Source organism: Balaenoptera acutorostrata, chromosome 8 (assembly GCF_949987535.1).
Source record: "Balaenoptera acutorostrata chromosome 8, mBalAcu1.1, whole genome shotgun sequence".
In the NCBI taxonomy this organism is placed as follows: Eukaryota; Metazoa; Chordata; class Mammalia; order Artiodactyla; family Balaenopteridae; genus Balaenoptera; species Balaenoptera acutorostrata.
Window position 1 is genome coordinate 105,878,824 of NC_080071.1, and position 20,676 is coordinate 105,899,499.

At 38.7% G+C, this 20,676-nt stretch overlaps 1 protein-coding gene across 2 annotated transcripts in view; it reads right to left on the bottom strand.

Annotated features, from left to right (window-relative positions):
* The window catches only part of CNTNAP5 (contactin associated protein family member 5), an 881,311-nt gene that overhangs the window by 651,158 nt on the left and 209,477 nt on the right, over positions 1–20,676 (bottom strand). For both annotated transcript variants that reach the window (XR_009009129.1, XM_007169254.3), the window contains exon 2: positions 13,639–13,743. Coding sequence is in view for 1 of the 2 variants with exons in the window: in XM_007169254.3 (XP_007169316.3) it covers positions 13,639–13,743 (105 nt within the window). In the remaining variant the exon portion in view is untranslated. The remainder of the gene's footprint in view (positions 1–13,638; positions 13,744–20,676) is intronic.

Below are 20,676 nucleotides of genomic sequence, written 5' to 3' on the forward strand. Positions count from 1 at the left end.
ATGAGCTGTTTGTATATTTTGGAGATTAATCCCTCGTTGGTCGCTCTATTTGCAAATACTTTCTCCCATTCTGAGGGTTGTCTTTTCATTTTGTTTATGGTTTATTTTGCTGTGCAGAAGCTTTTAAGTTTCATTAGGTCCCATTTGTTTATTTTTGTTTTTATTTTCATTACCCTACGAGGTGGATCAAAAGAGATCTTGCGGGGCTTCCCTGGTGGCGCAGTGGTTGAGAGTCCGCCTGCCAATGCAGGGGACACGGGTTCGAGCCCTGGTCTGGGAGGATCCCACATGCCGCGGAGCAACTGGGCCCGTGAGCCACAATTACTGAGCCTGCGCGTCTGGAGCCTGTGCTCCGCAACGAGAGAGCCCGCGATAGTGAGAGGCCCGCGCACCGCGATGAAGAGTGGCCCCCGCTTGCCACAACTGGAGAAAGCCCTCGCACAGAAACGAAGACCCAACACAGCCATAAATAAATAAATAAATAAATATTAAAAAAAAAAAATCTATTTATTAAAAAAAAAAAAAAAAAAGAGATCTTGCTGTGATTTATGTCATAGAGTGTTCTGCCTATGTTTTCCTCTAAGAGTCTGATGGTGTCTGGCCTTACATTTAGGTCTTTAATCCATTTTGAGTTTGTTTTTGTGTATGGTGTTAGGGAGTGTTCTAATTTCCTTCTTTTACATGTAGCTGTCCAGTTTTCCCAGCACCACTTACTGAAGAGGCTGTCTTTTCTCCATTGTATATTCTTGCCTCCTTTGTCATAGATTAGGTAACAATAGGTGTGTGGGTTTATCTCTAGACTTTCTATCCTGTTCCATTGATCTATATTTCTGTTTTTGTGCCAGTAGCATACTGTTTTGATATCTGTAGCTTTGTAGTGGAGCCTGAAGTCAGGGAGCCTGATTCCTCCACTCTTGCTCTGTTTTTTGTTTTGGTTTTGGTTTTTGTTTCCCTGAAGATTGCTTTGGCTATTCAGGGTCTTTTGTGTTTCTGTACAAATTGTAAATTTTTTTTTTCTAATTCTGTGAAAAATGCCATTGGTAATTTGATAGGGATTGCACAGAATCTGCAGATTGCTTTGTGTAGTATAGTCATTTTGACAATATTGATTCTACCAATCCAAGAACATGGTATATCTCTCCATCTGTTTGTGTCATCTTTGATTGCTTTCATCAGTATCTTATAGTTTTCTGAGTACAGGTGTTTTTCCTCATTAGGTAGGTTTATTCCTAGGTATCTCATTCTTTTTGTTGCAATGGTAAATGGGATTGTTTCCTTAATTTCTCTTTCTGATGCTTCATTGTTAGTGTACAGGAAGACATAGAGATGACCAAAAAATACATGATGAGTTGCTCAGTATCACTAATTATTAGAGAAATGCAAATCAAAACTACAGTGAGGTATCACCTCACACCGGTCAGAATGGCCATCATCAAAAAAATCTACAAACAATAAATCCTGGAGAGGGATGGAGAAAAGGGAACCTCCTACACTGTTGGTGGGAATGTAAATTGGTACAGCCAGTATAGAGAACAGTATGGGGGTTCCTTAAAACACCAAAAATAGAGCTACCATATCATCCAGCAATCCCACTCCTGGGCATATATCTGGAGAAAACCACAATTCAAAAAGATACATGCACCCTAATGTTCATTACAGCAGTATTTACAATAACCAGGACATGGAAGCAACCTAAAATGTCCATCAACAGATGAGATAAAAAAGATGTGGTACATATATACAATGGAATATTACTCAGCCTTATAAAAGAATGAAATAATGCCCTTTGCAGCAACATGGATGGACCTAGAGATTGTCATACTGAGTGAAGTAAGTCAGGCAGAGAAAGACAAATATCACATGATATCACTTATATGTGGAATCTAAAAAAAGGGTACAAATGAACTTATCTACAAAACAGAAGTAGAGTTACAGATATAGAAAACAAATTTATGGTTACCATGGGTTAAGGGGGTGAGGGATAAATTGGGAGATTGGGATTTACATATACACACTACTGTGTATAAAACAGATAACTAATAAGGATCTACTGTATAGCAAAGGGAAATCTACTCAATGCTCTGTAATGACCTATATGGGAAAATAATCTAAAAAACAGTGGATATATGTATATGTATAACTGAATCACTTTGCTGTACACCTGAAACTAACACAACATTGTAAATCAACTATACTCCAATTAAAAGAAAATAAGAAGGCAGAGAAGTGAAAGTGTAGTTATTGGGGTTGAAAGTGCTTCTGTTGGGGACATCCTTAGGGCTCCCCTCTGATCCCCTTTAGCAGATGGAGGTGCCCCCAGCTGCATGCTGCCTGACAACTAGAGCTGTCTGTTCCCTCCTCCAGAGATTGGCCCTTGACCAAACAGAAGCCTTTTTGCCTGGGAAGCTACCACTTTCCGTCCCCATCACTACCAGTGATGGGTGGATACAAGGTTCAGAATGTGGTTCCCAGTGCTTCAAGGCAGACTGATATTCATGGTGCAATCTGTGGTCCAGAGCTTCCCCTTGGCATCCGAAGGAAGCTAGACTTCAGTTGAAACCATATATCTTGCTGGCTTCTTCCACCACCTGCTGCCTTCCAGCTTAACCTGTCTCCAGAGATCACTACCCCCCAAATAATTTGAACAGGAATTTCCATCTTAGCTCAGTTTCTAAGATCTTGTTCTTGTACTGAAGTGGTGAAGTCCAAGGAATAGGAGCACCAACAGCCTCTGTGACAGTGCGTGTCCTTGGCCACACACTTGTGTGTCTGCCTGTGTTTGTGGAAGAGAGCTGTGTTATTGCTCTGAAGCGTTCCGGTACTCATCACTCAGACAGTTCCTCTGTGATGTCCTGCTATAACTATCTTCCCTTGTGAAGAGTAGAGCTCTGAAGGTCCTCATGGCTCAGAAAAGTGTATCTGGCTGCACATTTCAGAGTTCAGAAGTGACACAAGAAGTGAGGAAGTTCAGCAGGAGGGCATGTGGAATTCAGAAAGTGTGAAGTTTGGTCTCACATTTATGGCCCTTGCAGGGCAAGGACTGATTCATATACACATAAAAACACCCTGGCATTTTTAGAAACTTAGGTAAGAGGGTCGTGTATAAAAAACTTGAAAAGATTCTAGAACTATGCTGTTCAATATGGTAGCCAAAAGCCACCTGTGGCTATTTAAATTTAAATTAATTTAACTTAAATAAAAACTTCAGTTCCTAAGTAGCACTAGCCATATTTCAATAGCCACATGTAGTTAGTGGCTACTTTGTTAAGCAGCACAGCTATAGAATAGTCCATCCTTGCAGAAATTCCTATTGGCTAGCACTGCTCTAGAATTTCTCTTCTAAACTGGTGGAAACTGAGTTCTATTTTAATTTGGCAAATCAATACAATTTAATTCTATTGATCGGCTGCTCAGGCCTAGAGGAGGTTTAGTGGATTATTTATTCCTCATTTGATGACCATATGATTATTGAGTTCCACCCATGAGTAAAGCAGTGTAGAAGATTGAGTAGCCAGATAAGACACTCTTTCTGTTTTCAGGCATACAGAGAAAACAAACAAACAAACAAAAAACACGACTCTCCCAAGATCTTTGAAGGGAAAATGGAGAAGTGGCATTGAAAGTCATTTAACACTGCAGATGTCATATTATTGACATTATCACTTAAAAGTTCTCTTTCATGAACAGCATGCATTTTGCACAGCTGAACGTGCTATACTTATCTTGGTTTCCTGAGGTCATTTTGTTTGAAAGATCATGCCCAGTCTAAGTCTCATGTCTGAGTGTCACTTACTCTGTGACTTTCAGAAGTAATTTCTCTACTTCTATGAAAATAATACAGTTAATGTCTCCTTTACCAAGGATCGAGATGATATATGTCAACACATAGATTTCATGACCGTGGGCACAAAATGTATAAGTAACAGTTTGTCATTGTTACCCCAAGAGTGTCATCTTGGATTAAAACAAACAAACAAAACCTCTGGCCTCAGTTCAAATTTCCATCAGGAAATTACTTCTTTGATTGCAAGATGGGCAAGATAACCCAGCAAAATAGCAAGAGATATAGCTTGAGAGAGAGAGGAAGAGACATCATCATTTATTCTCTTACTCTACATCAAATTATTAGTCTAAAGCCAGTCAAGGTAATTCCATCACCTTCAACTGTGATTGGGTTCAGAAGTGAACAGAAAATCTGCTGGTGATTCCGCAGAGGAGTGGTTGGGTGAGCTTGGGTCCGGGAAGACTTTCACTGCCGCAAGCAGTGGTCCACAGTCCTCAGCACATCAGAGTCACTCACAGAGCTTGGAACAATAGGGATTTCTGGATCCTCCTGCGGGAGTTTCTGATTCAGGTGGTGGGGAATAAGTCCAGACAATCTGCATTTTCTAACACATTTCTAACACATTCTAACACATTGTACTGCTGTTCTGAGGAATCACAATTTGATGGCTTAAAGGTAAGCCATGGTCTCTTTGTTTCTCAGAACTTTGTTGAGTCTGGCTGAGATGTTGGGAGGCTTATTAGCTCCAGAATGATTCTGATACTGAGGATGACATCGTTGAACTGAATTCATCAGCCCTGGAACCTGTCCTCAATGAGGACTTCCTTTTATGTAGAGTAATACGTTTTATTTTTTAATTCTTTTAAAAAATGTAAAACAAAACACAGATACAGAAAAATCTCACCAAATAAATATTTAGCTTAAATTATTACAGGGTAAACACACTTTTAACTACCACAGTGTTCAAGAAATAGAAACACAGACACCTCTCAATCTCCATGTGCCTAATAATTTAATGTTTATTCAAGCTAGTGATTTTTTTTCATGCTAGTGAGTTTTCTGTTACTTACACACAGAATTACCCTCAGAAAGCTATCCCAGGGGTAATATTTGATTGCTCTGGATATGCTTGCGGAAGAGATTTATTAGAAGCAAGTCCTTAGCGAAACTAATGATAAGGATTCTTTTATAAAATCTAGATTTTTATCAAATATGTACACTGATTAGAAAAACAAAGCCCAGACACAATCAACTGATTGCATAAACGAATACTATAAGTCAGATAAGTACAGTTTGAAACAGTCGAAGTGGGCCCTAAGGAAGGGAGAGCCCTAGGATAAGGGGCCTTTGAACCTGAATCCTGGAGAAAGATGATCTGAACATTCATAGCAACTCCTGTTTTCTGATTCCTTAGAGTTGGTTATATGTTACCATTTTCAGTCCATATGGTGGATTCAAAAATCCTCAGCTGATCTTTTTTTGTTTATTGAAATTTGATAGGTATTTATGAAGTTCCCTTAAAGGATTCTTTTTTTCTTTTTTTTCAAGCTCTGGAGCTGGACCTTTTTTTTTTTTAACTGGAGTAATATTGATTTAAAATGTTGCGTTTTTTGTAGGTGTACAAAATCTTTTTTAGTTATGCATATACATATATCTACTCATCTTTGGATCCTTTTTTTCCCCAGTGACTTTATTTATTTTATATTGGAGTATAGCCGATTAACAATGTTGTGATAGTTTCAGGTACACGACTCTGTACAGCAGTGATTCAGTAATATGTACACATGTATCTATTCTTTATAAAATTCTGTTCCCATTTAGGTTGTTACATAGTATTGAACAGAGTTCCCTGTGCTATACAGTAGGTCCTTGTTGGTTGTGGGTTATCCTTTTTAAATATGGCAGTGTGTACATGTCAATCCCAAACTCCCTAACTGTCCCTTCCCTTCACCCTTGCCCCCCAACCCCAGTAACCATAAGTTCATTCTCTAAGTCTGTGAGTCCACTTCTGTTTTGAAAATACATTCATTTGTATCATTTCTTTTTAGATTCCATATAGAAGCGATATCATCGATATTTCTCTTTTTCTGTCTGACTTACTTCACTCAGTATGACAATCTCTAGGTCCATCCATGTTCCTCAGCTCATCTTTTTAAAATGTATTTATTTATATATTTATTTTTTCTTAGCTCACCTTCTTTAATGTCATTTCCACAATGTCTTAGGTGAAAGACATCTTCCAGAGGGATTGAGTAGATCCTACCTAACTACTCCACGTTAGACAAAGCAAGAGTATCCACCACACAATATACTATTCAAATGCAACTTATTTCCACCTGGGTGTGACACTCATTGTGAATACAGTAGTACACTGCCGATCATTAGACAAATATATGTCATGAATTATCCTGCTCTTAATTCCGTTATTACATTTTTAAGTTACGATGTTTAAGTTAACTGAGGAATTGCAAAGGACCTTGTCACTTGGCAAAGTATTAGTTTAGCAACGTCAGACTGGTGATTCACTGAGCTGGTATTTTAAAGGCTGCCTCTTACACATATATACAATGGAATATCACTCAGCCATAAAAGAAACGAAACTGAGTTATTTGTACTGAGGTGGATGGACCTAGAGTCTGTCATACAGGGTGAAGTAAGTCAGAAAGAGAAAAACAAATACCGTATGCTAACACATATACATGGAATCTAAAAACAAAAAAAGTTTCTGATGATCCTAGGGGCAGGACAGGAATAAAGATGCAGACATAGAGAATGGATTTGAGGACACGGGGAGGGGGAAGGGTAAGCTGGGATGAAGTGAGAGTGCGTCATGGACATATATACACTACCAAATGTGAAATAGATAGCTAGTGGGAAGCAGCCACATAGCACAGTGAGGTCAGCTCGGTGCTTTGTGTCCACCTAGAGGGGTGGGATAGGGAGGATGGGAGGGAGATGCAAGAGGGAGGAGATATGGAGATATATGTTTATGTATAGCTGATTCACTTTGTTATACAGCAGAAACTAACACACCATTGTAAAGCAATTATACTCGAATAAAGATGTAAAAATAAATAAATAAATAAAGGTTGCCTCTTAGAAATAATACCCACTTGGCTTTTCAAAGGAAGTGACCAGTCATTGGGAGCAAAATAAAGGGTGAATTGCATGGGTTTATCTATCACTCTCTATGTGGCAAATATTGATGTTTAGAGTCTTTGAAGCATTATATTATTAGTGAGCAAAAGTATTCGTAAGATTCCTCCTTCCCCTCTTAACATCGTTTTCTATTGTAATGATCCTAGCTGAATAGAGAAAGGGTCATCACATGTGATTTGTCTACATTTGAGACAGTGTCCCAAGGCTCCTATTATATAGCAGAAGATTTCTATCCTGTATCCCTCAGTGATTCATAGCTGTCCTAGTAAGAGAATAAGCCTTGGGCATTGTTTAAATATTTAGGTCAGGTTAGTTTTGCCCACAGGCATATTAGACCACAGTGATTTTCAGGGGCATGGAGTTCATGTCTCTCTTCCTTCCTTGATGCCTAAATATCCAGTCTTTGTGGTTAAAATACTGACAACCCCAGTTGAAATGCCAAAATTACCTGAAAGGGTTGACTATCATGTCAACAACACCTTTACTCAGGTTAAGATCTCTGATCAACATGAATACAGTGAACATGGAGTAGACAGAATTAGTTTCAAATATAAGTCCTACCAACAACTAGCTGTATATCCTTAGATCAGTGACTTGACCTCTCTGAGTCTCTTTTGTAATCTTTAAAAATATTAATAATACCAACCATCTTAGAGTACTGACGTGGTGATAAAAATAAAGCTGAAGTTTCTATTTTCCAGCATGATTCCTTATTCATAATGACTTAGCCAACTTTGATTAAGAATTGAAGGAGTGGGAGTTTCAGGGACGCACCAGCACAGTGCATCTCAAATTCGAACGTGTGGATGCAACAGTTGTTAAAGCACAGGTTCTGATCCAGAAGTTTTGGAGCAGAGACCGAGATTCTGCATTTGCAACAAGCTCCCAGGTGATGCCCATGTTACTATGCAGAGTCCACACTTCGAGAAGAGAGGGTGCATATAAGGCAACAAAGGAAAGCATAGAACCTGATGTCTGCCGTTCCTGGGGGCAGCCAGGACAGGAGAAAAGAAAGAAAAGGTGCTGAAAAGAAGGAGAAAGCCCTTCAAAGGGAGAGAAGGGAATCCAGTGACAGATTTCTATACACCGCATGGTCTTTTTGAACAGATTAGATTGTATCCACATCATGTCTGGCTCAATCAATCCAGATGGGACCCTCTTTTGCAAGCAGGCACTGTAGTGCTGCCGATGAAATTGGGTCCTCGGTATTGTCACCTAGCTAATCAGGAACAAGTCCCCAGACAGCTGATATCATACTAATTGTGAAGACCCTGCTTCCTGAATTGTTCCCAATCCACACCTCTTCAGGAGGGACCAGACACCAAAATGAAAACCAACATCCAAAGCCCTTCATGGGTCCTTAGCTTTTTGCAACCCAAGCGCTGCCCAAGGGGGAAAGAAAAAACATGCATCGATTTTGTGCCAAAAGGAGGAAAGATTTTTAAGCCTCTCCATTCGTCCATGAGCCCAGGAAGCTGAAAATGCCTTGACATTGAAAAAAATCAAAATCTCCATGGCAACAAAGTTGTCATGCCAGAAACATGATCTCAACTTACACAGGCAAGCATCTCAAAAATATAGTGAGTGAGGAAGAAGAACTAAAATTTCAAAATTCTATTGGCGGTGGGGGGAGGGAAGGATGGGAAAGAAAAATACAGACCTTTCCTCTCATGGGGCCGAAGATGTCCATTCCTATTTGCCTTCTAATCACATAAAGTAAAAACTTCCCCTCACTCTCAAGCAGCTCTAACCCACACAGGGGAGGCTTCATGCTGTGTCACCAACTCCTGAGTTTCCTGCCGACAGTAAGGTCTTCTCACAGCCCAGCCAACTTTAAGCCCAGGTCAAAAGCTTTCTTGCCACAAAACAAATCACATTTGACAAAATCAGATCCCGCCTAAGCCACAATTATACATATTGACTTGGCAACCTCCGTTAAGGATGATCTGACCCCCAGTTTAATGTCTTTTGTCGTTTCTTTCAAAAGTAATTAGCTCTCTTCTTTGCTTTTTCTTTCTTTGTGTGTGGATAAAATGGGAGGAGTGTCTGAAAGTGAGAGAACAAAAATTCCATTTGGCCGATTTCTTCCTTAGATGAGATAGCAGCGTGAAGACTATTACTGGGTTTTAACCATCTAATCTCTCTCCTGGTCCAGTGAGTTGCCCAGACCTTGGTGGCCACAGCAGTACCTAAGGTCAAAGGCTGTTTCCAAGGGTGTGTTTTCTAACAGAAAGATGAGTTCATCACCGACAGAACCCAGACTTACTTTACTCAGGGTCTGAGGGTACTCATGAGCACGGCTTTCTTATATTTTTCTTTTCAACTTTTGTGTTGATTTCTGCTTGGGACATGACATCCTTCCCAGCTGTGCCCCTCTTCTTCCTGGTGTAGGTCAGAGATGTGTACGCTTGAGTTCTGAGCACACAGTGGAGGCGAAGTGGTCCTTAATTACCTACGTTCAGTGTATGCCACAGGTGTATATGATTCCCAGGGGATGTGGCAGTGTTAAACTGGTGTCTGAAGACCTGCAGGGCCTTTATCTTTGTGAAATAGTTCAGCAGTGAGGAGCTGGGAGGATGCCACTGAGCCCATTCATTTCAGTGAGGAAGACTTAGCTTTACGGAAGTCAGGAGTTTTACAATGTGGATTTCATCTGCGGTGGAAAACCAGGAAGTTCCTTGACAAGTGCATGGAAGGCTGAATGGGGTAGAGTAGAAGGAAATCATGAAATATTGAGATAAGGGAGTAAATGAATGAATGAATGGAGTATATTAAAAAAAAATCCAAAACTTGGAAATCAAAAGAGAGTTAAGTTTGATCTTTCAACATCATCCTGGGGCAATTTTTAACAAGTCTACTCAATAATCGTTTAATTCTCAAGGAGAATGTACCTGTCATTGGGTTTTACTATTCATTGGCTCATTAGACCTTAGATATTATGAAGCTACATGTTAACCCATAAATGTTTGTCTAATAGAGAAGACATTACCCCCCAAATTTTATTATCCCCTAAGACATTAACTAGTTTTGTATCCACCTAGAAATTTTATTCTCATAGTCTTTTCTTTCCTCACTGTGCCATGGCATTTTTATCTGTGAAATCGAGATAATAATAATAATAATAATACCTACATGGAGGGTAATTGTGGGAATTAAGTTGGTGTGCCTTAAGGGTTTAGAACAGTTATGGCTCGTAGTAAGTGCTAAGTATATTTTTGTGGTCTTTAGCTGTATGCTGGTAGGTATAAGCTGCTAACAGAAGGATTATGAACTAGGCATAGGATCCATCCATTCAGGGAGGAGCCAAGCCTAATAATGACAGTGTTAGGAGCAATTATTTAGCATCTGGCTGTGAACTTGCTGTTAAAAACACTATACGGAGAATTCAAATTGAAAGCAAGATGTTCTTTGAAATTTCCATGTATATCCGACATTATCGTAGATTTCAAACCAGGTGGAACAGTTTGCTCTTTGGGGTATATTTGCTGTCTTTTCTTTTTTAAAATAAAAAGGAAGTTTTAAAGGAGGACATGTAGAAAAAAAGGGTTCATTAGACAGGGCTCTAAGTACTTCTAGGCCATTTCAGTGGACAGACAGCACATAAGGCTGTTTTTAGATGGAGACAAATAAATTATTACTTTATACTGATATTTTTCAATGTAAATTAAAAATTACAGCTTTCTCAACTTTCTAAATTTTATTTTAGAAAACATGACAAACGCTTCTTAATATCATTAACATAATAGCTTTTGTTTTATTATAATTATACTATGTACGTTTATAGTCTATGTGTGTATTATATATATATGTGTATATGTACACATATACTACTATACACATACATATACACATACATATACATGTATATGCATTGTGTATATATTCTATTACATATGGATTGTGTATATATATGTGTGTGTGTATATATATATATATATATATACACACACACACATACATACACACACACACACTGGTTTTATATATATATATAAACAACCATGGATATATCTACCTTTTTCTATATAAATGACTGACTCTGTATATATCCAACCATATGTATATAATTAACTCTCTTTATATATCCTACTATATACATATGTGTGTATAAAAATACACACAATACATCATTTATATTGTGTATATATGCATATATATGACAAAATCAATATTATCACTAACCACAAATATTAGCTATTCATTATATGGTAATTTGTGTTATCCATGTATACTTTTTATGAGTAGGATTTGTACCTACTTTTACCAGCCATGTGCCAGAGTTTTAGTACAATGCCTGGCACATAGTAGGTGCTCAGTAAATATTAATGGAAAGATTTGTTATTCACGAATTCATCCAATCTAGTAACTTGCAACTCTTGTTGCATTTTAGAATCACTGGGAAAGCTTGTATTTATTTAATTTATCAATATTCATTCTTGGGTCCCATTCCAGACAATTAATTCAGAATATCTGGGAGGTAGGACTCAGCATCGCTACTTATAAAGCTCTCCTATTTAATTTCCTTTAAGGGCAACGGTTGGCCCTGTGAATGGACCTGTGCCGCATGATGAGTTCTAGACCAATGTATCCCGACTCTCCAACTGTATCTCCTGTCTGGCCTTCCTGATTTGGACTCTAGTTGGGAGAAGGAGGAAGGTCAACTTCCTTTCTGCCTACGCTCATGCTAACCTTGAGCTCAGGCACACGGGTGCCCCCATGAGCAGGATAATGAGAATAAATTGAAGCAGAGACATCTGTGTCCTGTCGATATCTGTCCATAAAGGGGGGAGCTGGCCTATGATCCGACTCACAGTTTCTCCAGAAACTGCCAAGGAGCTACTGAGGCAGTCATGACCTTCTGCCACCGCACGATTGGGTGGGACTGAGATCAACTCTGGCTCCGGATGCCCTGTGGGAGAGCCTCTATTAAAATCTGCCAACCTGTGTTTCTTACTGAAATGACAAATGTAACTCCCTGCCCCAGTCTCTCTCTACCCTGCAGTGAGAAGGAGCTTTAGAATGTGCAAGTCTGGTCTCAGTCTGCACACGATGCTTCAAGGCAGGCATTACTGGTCCCCTTTACAGATTAAAAAAAAAAACAAGGTTGACAGCAAGTAAGTGACTTACAGATGCTCACAGAACTTGTAAGTAAACGCCACAGCCAGCATTTGAACTTGGGCGGAATACTTCCCAAACCTCTTTTCTCTCTAATACACCCTTCTTAAACCTGTGTTAGTAAATCAATTTGCTAATGTGGTTGGGAGCAAAACTGTGGATTCACATGACTTAGATTTGAATCCAAGTATTTCCCCTTCTTAACCTCATGATTTAAGGCACATTATATACTTTGTTGAGCCTCAGAAAACCTATCTGAAGATAAAAAGGTAATAATGCTTACCTTGCAGTATCTTTGTGAAGACTAAATATCATAATATGGGTGAAATGCTTTATAAAATTTTTGGCACAGAGAATTCATGAAAAGACAGTGTTAGTACAAAATTGTCATTAATATTTCCCTGCTGGGTCTTTGATTAACCATTCTTTTCCCTTTAGAATACCATTCTTAAATTCCTCTCTCAACAAAAACACAGAACTGACTAAGTTTTAAGTTATTGATTGCATTATACCAGAATACTTGTGATGTGTAGTATGAAACAAACAATAAGTATACAAATAAAAATTACAAATCAATCTCACTCTGAATGGAGATTCAAAATCAGAAATTAAAATGTAAACAAATTAAATCATTCTGCACTTTACAAAAACAATATCAATAGCATCTCAACGAATTAGGACTTACTCCAGAATGTAAAGATGGATCAACATTGGAAAGTTACTAATGTGATTGACCTCATGTATCAATGGGAAAATATAGTCAAGATTAAATAATGTGAACTCTCCCAGATCAGTGTACCTCTTGAAACTGCATATCAATTTTTTTTTAACTTGAAAAAGTGTTTAGAGTGTTCACTAGGTATGTCAATAAACAAATATCATCAGTTATCTAAAGTCTTTGAAAACTAAAAAATTCAACTATAGAACTATATATATATATATATGCATTATAAATATGATTTAAAATATATCTCCCTAGATATCCAGCATCATATTTGTTAAAGGCATTTCACATGAGACATTAGTTAAGGGTGTCTGCACTCCTTTCACTAATATGCTATAAAGATACACATTCAGCATTTAACCACAGTTATCTCTAGCTGGTATCATTACACAATTTTTTTATTTTCTTACATTTACTTAATAGCGTTTTATATTTTTAATGTTAGAAACATTTATTATATTGTAAAAATTAAAGTTATTGAAGGAAAAATCTTGGTAGATTTCATTCTTGCTTATGATAACATGCTATTATAATAATATATTTTGGTAGCTATTTATGCTAGCTGCATGAAATATAAAAATAAAGCAAATTAAAAATATTTGTTCACAGAGGCGTTTTATGATCATCAAAGAAGAAGAAGGTGGGTTCAGGGGAACAGTAACCAGTATAACCAGTATTCTCTGAATATCCATTATGTGCTGGGAAACATGGTTTCATTCTTTTAATGCCCTCTACCCATTCTTCTCCTGAACACTGCTCTTGGACAGGATCCCAGCACATGGAGATACTCCCTTTCTTCCATTTACCCATTGTGTGCTTATTCAGCGCTTGCCTTTAGAGTTTGTTACCTACTCACCAACTCTTCGGTTGAGCTGAGCTGGGATGTGAGTACCATTGAGGTCTGAGGAGCTGGAAAAAGCCACTGGAGAGAGCAAGGATGCTAATGGGTCATCACAGTTGTCTAGAATGAAAGGGGAGAGAGAGAAAATTCCATTAGCAAGAAGTGTTACATAAAGAGAGAACTCAAAGCATTAACCACTACCACTTATTGAATACCTCCTCTGATCAAGGCTGGTATTACTTGTTTCCATGTGCTGTTTCATCAACTCCTCACAACAATCCTCAAAGACAGGGGTTAAGTTTCTTTCACAGTTGGGGAAACTCAAGTTCAGAGATGTTAAGTAGTTTGTGTAAGGTCACAACACTAGAAAACAGCGTGGCCACAATTCTTGCCCAGATTTGTCTAACTCAAAATCCAACTATCCCTCCATTCCTTTGATCAACCACTTGAGCAAAGCCTCAAATTATGGTTAGTGAGCTTCTTCTATAAAAGAGGAGATGGTTTAAAAATGGGGAACATTGTTTAACTACTCTCTCATCTTCAGTCCCTAAGGACTCTTGTAATAGTTCTATCTAGAGGGACAGAATAACTTAGAATGTCTCACTCCTAGTTGCGTGAAAGTCTTTGGAAAATGAATTACTGATTTTAATAATTCACTTCTATTCTATGAAGTAGTAGAGAATAGCCCCCAGCCTTCCCTGAATGTGGTAGGTATGTATCCTAAGACTTCTTTGATGCCCACCAGATGTGGAACAGTGTGGAGCCATGGGCAGAGATGTGGTCTTGACAATGTAGATATGCTCCTCTGATTGTCCTGACCATCCAATCTCATGCCCAGGACTCTGCTCTTCACAGAGCATATTGCAGCTTGTAATCATTCATTTATTTGTTTGCATTCTCCAATAGGTAACATGCTTTTTGTGGGATCGTAGCAAATACTCTGGCATATAATAGGCTTTCAATAAAGGTTTACTCAAAGGATGAAAAGGTGAGTAAAGGAAGGAAGTAATCAATCAATCCACCTAACAGTACCAACACTCTTACCATTTTTCCATTTTGTATACAATTGATCTTAAAGAATATTGCAAAATGAGTTCATGAAATCTAGACATACCTCACTCTAAACAAATTTGAAACGTGTTATTCAGTTTGAATGTCAACTTCATGGTGTTAAATGCTCTCAGGAAGAGCTGAGTTGACATTCTTAAAAGAAAATGTACATAGGATTATGAGGTTGCTTGTTTACACAGCAAATTCTTAGGGAGCAGTATTTCATCTAATTGCAGGAAAATTAATGAGATACATAAGGATTGAATTTTGTTTGTTCAATGTGTTAAAAAAAATCAACTGGCAAAATATATTTTGAGTTTTTCCCAAACACAAATGTTTGAAAAATATTTTGAGGCATTTAACAAACACAAAATAGAGCCAGATCCTCACTGAGGAGGAATAACACAAAAATCAGAGCAAGGGAAAAAAAATCAGAGCAAGGGCACCTCAGTAGTTACGGTCATTCTGAGAATAGAAAACAGAACTCAGGGCCACTTTACCCCAGGCCTAAGATGCAAGTGAGAGCGGTTGCATGTACCCTTCCAACACAATTGTTTGGGAACATGAATTTGTTACTCTATTTATATGTTAGGAAACAATACGAACATAATGGAAATCTTCCATTTGCTTATGCTAGTTTCATCATCAGGAAACAGGTGAACGCCAAAGCTTGAACCCAACTGGACTGAGCCCCAGAAGAATACACCACACACACACACACACACACACACACACACACACCAAGCACCACAAAGTATTTCTCTTCCCAGCCATGTTATGAGCAGCACCTACCCACATCTGTAGTTACAGCTACCATCCAATTTCAGATAATATCCCTCCACCCCTACCCAATAACTCACAACCCTCCTAACACCCACTTCCACAAGCAAACTGAAGATCTTTTAAAGGTCAAGTAGCATAATTATTATAGTATTTATATATTTCTTAAACATATAACATGTATAAAACTCTGCTATCATTTTTTTCAATATTTTTTCTTGAAGTATAGTTGATTTTACAATGTTGTATTAATTCCTGCTGTACAGCAAAGTGATTCATTTATACATATATATATATATATATATATATATATATATATATATATACATTATTTTTCCTATTATTTTCCATTATGGCTTATCATAGGATATTGAATATAGGTTTCTGTGCTATACAGTAGGACCTTGTTGGTACTGCTACCATTTTTATTAGGTTTTTATGTGTTTGTTTTTAATTGGTTGCTGATGACATTTTTGAGTATTGTGCTCCTAACCCTATTTTTTCCCCCCCAGGTAGTAATTGAAGTAACCTAATCATTTCAATTGAATTTAGTCCAATAAATATTTATAAGGTCCTACTTTATGCTTGACCTTGAATAGGCATTGGGATAGATTTGAGTAAAATTGAGTGTCAGACTTCAAGGAGCTCAGAGACCATTGAAAAATATGAAGATATAAACAAGTCAATAAATGGATGGGATGGTTGAGGAGAGTTTTCACCAACATTACATCCAAGCCAGTTACATGAGTACCTAACTGGTCAGACGTCCAGGCAAGTGCTCTTTCCTCCAGCCCTGTGCAGTCCCCTTTTCCACCAGGCACTGGCCTCGGGGAGAAGTAAGCTTCCAACCACACTGGCCTCCTGACGTCAGCTGCTATTTCCCCACTGCCCAGTTCCTCTTGTGAAATGTACCTTCTTTGTATCTCCATTTATAGGGTCAGTGTTTCCATTTTGGAAATTGGTAAACCCATTGGAAACAATCTGTGCTAATGGAAAGGTCCAGAGAGGATTCTTCAGGGCCCCTTTTCTCATGGACCCTGGACATTGCAGTGGCCTTTAAAGAACATGTCTGAGCTTTTGCTCCCCTACCCCTAAAAGTGATAAGAATGGGAAAGTTTCCAATCAGAAAGAAAGAAAGACCACCCCCGCCTCCCTGGCCAACAGGTAGATCCCTCTCTCTTCTCTATGTCAGATGAACAAACCTGACAAGTCACCTAAACTGAGAATAGACCAGGACTCAAATTGGTAACCAAATTACCCCTAGTGGTTGGGAATTAAGAATTTGTCCATATAAGCATTCTCAATGCAAAATGTGTATTACTTTTAAACCTGTCCTATTCTTAAAGCAGAGGAGAAACAATCTAGCATAAATGAGGACAGTACAGTTGACACTTAACACGGGTTTGAACTGTGCAGGTTCACTTATACCAGATTGTTTTTCAATAAATATGTTGTACAGTGGTATAGGATCCGTGGTTGGTTGAAAACAGGATGAGGAACCTCAGATTTTTCACTATGTTGGGGGTAGGTGCCCCTCAGCCCACGTTGTTCAAGGGTAAACTGTAATTAATTTTTAAAAGATTCCTGATTTGGGAAGGCCGGGGATAGTGGATGGTGTCAGGATGACTAAGACTGAGAGAGCCTCGTTCTAGACTGGTTTCTTCTCTTGCCTTGGTGACTCCAGATAATACATCCCAATGCACTAAGCTGTATCTCCATTGTCCGCAAAATCGAGAGTCATCTCTGCCACATCTAGCCATAGAATCACTTTAAAGATGGAATGAGAAGAGAGGGAAAAAGTCCTCCTTTAAAGGATTAAGCACAGAATAAGCCCAGGAAGTAGTAGGTGAATTGACTGTAATACCTGCTTGCAATCCAGAGCAACCATTTTCAACAATTTTATTCCTGGGATCTCGTGTGTGTGTTACAAAACCTGCACAAGAATTGACATCACCAAAAGTTCTTTTGCACTAAAGGTTTGTGGTCAACCTGATGAGTAGGAGGATAGGAAGTATGGGGGAGGGGAAGGGGTGAAGACACACAGGAGAGGGAGGGTGGCATTGCATCCCCTCTGTGGATTGGCAGCCTTCCTGAAACGGGGCCGACATTGCACCAAACACATGGCTAGGAAGCAAAGACACAAAGTACCATCTGCTCCACCATCCCTGCAGGCTTTAAATAAGCAGACCCATGTTGTTGTTAAATCTTAGGAACCACTCACATCTCAGCCTTCTGACAGTGTGTTTGCAAGCTAAATACATCAGTCGGTTCTTCCAGAAGTGTGGTGGATGTTTATTCGTATTTACATAAGGAAAGAGGAAAGGGTGAAGAAATTCTGGGAGGGAGAGAGATGTTTGAAGTTTAGGAAGAACATAAGGCGGGACTCGAAGTCAGGCTTCCGGTGGAACACAGAACCTGGAGAAACCATGATGATTTTTCCAGAAATGAACCGCACTTCACAGATGCAATGGCATAGTAGAATATTTTCAAAATATTTCCTTAAAAAGCCCATTCACGGGCTTGTTCTCTCAAAGATGTGTTGCACAAATCAGGGGAAATTAAAAGGCTATTTAAAAATGCAAACCTTTTTTCACATTATTACTGTCCAATTTTCTTTGACAAATAACTGCCACCTTGTTTTCCTTTACACCATAAAGGGTCACCTCCAAACCCACCCCTTGCCCAGGCAGATAAAAATCCAGACCTATCATTAGGTGTTGAATAACCCCAGTCCTATTTGCAAATGACTTAGCCCCACATTCATAGACTAAGATGATGTCAAAACCAGAAGGAACCTCTGAAATTGTGGAATTGAAACCCTCCCTTCACTTTACAAACGAGGACCTCAGGGTTGAAGGAGATGACAAGCTTGCTCAGGATAAGTTAGTTAATTAATAGACTGGCCTGGATGGAAACTCAGGTTTCCTCAATCCCGGACGGTGACCACTAGGTCAGAATTACCTGCCGCCTGTGCGTAAATCTGGTAATCATTAGTTATATCATTCTTCATAACATTTGTTTTAACAAATGACTTATTTTCTGCAAAAGGCAGGGTATGGTTTTATTTCCTGGATAACAGAAAAATGTTGAAAAATAGTCTATAATTTTCAAAAGAATTTGAATTTCTTACTTTTTTTTGGCCTTCTTTATTTCTTCGACACTCTCTCCTACCCACCAAAAAAGGGGCAAAAAAACCCCCACAAAGGCAGGATGAAAGAAAAAAAATGTATTTGTTTCCTGATTAATATTTGTATGCATATTCAAGGCCAGCATTTTCTTTGATATTTTTAATCTGAAGAAGTGGGGATAATTTTTCCCTTAATATACATGTACAGTTAAATACTAAAGGCCTTCTTTCACGTTAATTAAAAGGTAAAGGCACAAAAGAGAATTCTGAGTAAATATGATATTTACACAGCTTCTTAGAAATAATCATTGACTCTTTAAGATGATTCTACTTTAAGTAACATTTTTGGTTGTCAGTGTATATTTTTATTCATTATTATTAGAATACCAATGGAGTTACAGATGGTAACTGAAGTTAAATTGTGAGCATCTCCTTGATTACCAGAGTAAATTGTCTGTATACGGGGATTTGGAGCTTAAGGGATTCATTTGTATTTATAGGTGAGATAAAATTCCTCTTAGCATTGCACACTTAATGGCCCACTTTGTTTAAAAGACATAAAGCATGTGTTTTGTGTAGTGCCTACAATGAGGCTTAGAAGTGGCAACTCATGCTTTTAGCTTCATTTATTTTTCCCCTTGTTACCTATAATTTCACTTAGCAAACAACAAAAATAAATACTCTACTATTACTCTTGACTCTGACCCTGTCCCTATTTTCCACCATGAAATCGTAAGAGATAAATTACTCCATGATGCGCAGACCAAGAAACATGACTCTCTAAAATGAGTCATGAAAGGAAGGTCAAACCGTCTCTATCCTGACATCCATCTCCACCATAATGCAGTGCTACTTGCCTTTTGATTAGCAGCAGTGCTACTGCTGGATACACATGGTCGTGCTCTTTGCTGTGGGAAGACGGAATGCAAGTCAAAGACATAGACCCTGAGCTCAAGGAGCCAAGCATTTACTCTGGGTTGAAAGATAATCCATGTATTTTTTTAAAAGCTCCTTACGTGTATGAACGATTATATGCAGGAGACCTTTGGCTTGGGATACAGGAATCCTGGGTCCTCTTCTCCCTTCACTGTGAATGTGCTCTCATTTTTACCTTCCTGTGTTTCAGCTCCCTCCTCTGCGAACGGCGCAGGTGACTGTTCACTTGTTCGATCAACAAACTTTAACTGGGCACATTCTAGGTATCAGAGTTTCTGTCAGGCTTTCGAGGTAGTAAAAGCAATTGTAGCCAATTCCTCCAACACGGTGGAGACGGACACACCTTTCACTGTTCCACAGCTGTGACTCGTGATGGACAGATGGGGAGGAGCCAGGGTATCCTGAAGGGGAGGTGGTCCTGTCTAGGGATTAACAAGGGTGCTCTGGTGTTCTTTCTAGGCTTTTAAAATCATTCTATTCAAGATTTTAGGAGAGACTTGGTTTGGAGGTACTGATCTTCACTTATAAGTGACTTGCTAGGACTTGACCATAATCAAACCCACGGAGAACAATAACAAGGCAGCAGTGGCAGCTATAATTCTTTCCTGCCCCTTGGGCAGCTCCTCTTCTAGGTGGTCAGCTGTCCCTGCAGCGCAGCCAGCAGGAGATATCACTCATACTGGATGGGTGAGCAGCCTACAAGTTTCTCTGTTCATTTCACACTCTATGTTCAAACTGGTCTTTGAACCAAGGTCTGTGTGACTTTGTGCATATCTTCTGTCTAAAAATCTGCTTCCCATCCTTAAAATGGTGGAAGGAAAGCCTCATAGTCTGGCAAAGGCCGGTCTCCCATGTGATTATCTTGTGTGAGTTTAGCTCTTTCCTTCTTGGATTTTCAAGAACATCTGCACATGGATGTCCCATAATTAGCCCAAAGACAATGGCTTCAAAGTATACTTCCCTAAATTTCTTTCCTCTCAGATTACCCTAACTGCCACTGATGGATTTTTTTTTTTTTTTTTTTTGATTCTCAGTTTAGGGATATCAGGCTCACAATTGATTGCTTTGTTCTGTTTTTTCTCTTCTATCCTTAAATCTAATTTATCAATTACTTAATCTGATTTTTAAAAATGTTTCTTAAGCCCCTCAGATGGGAGGCA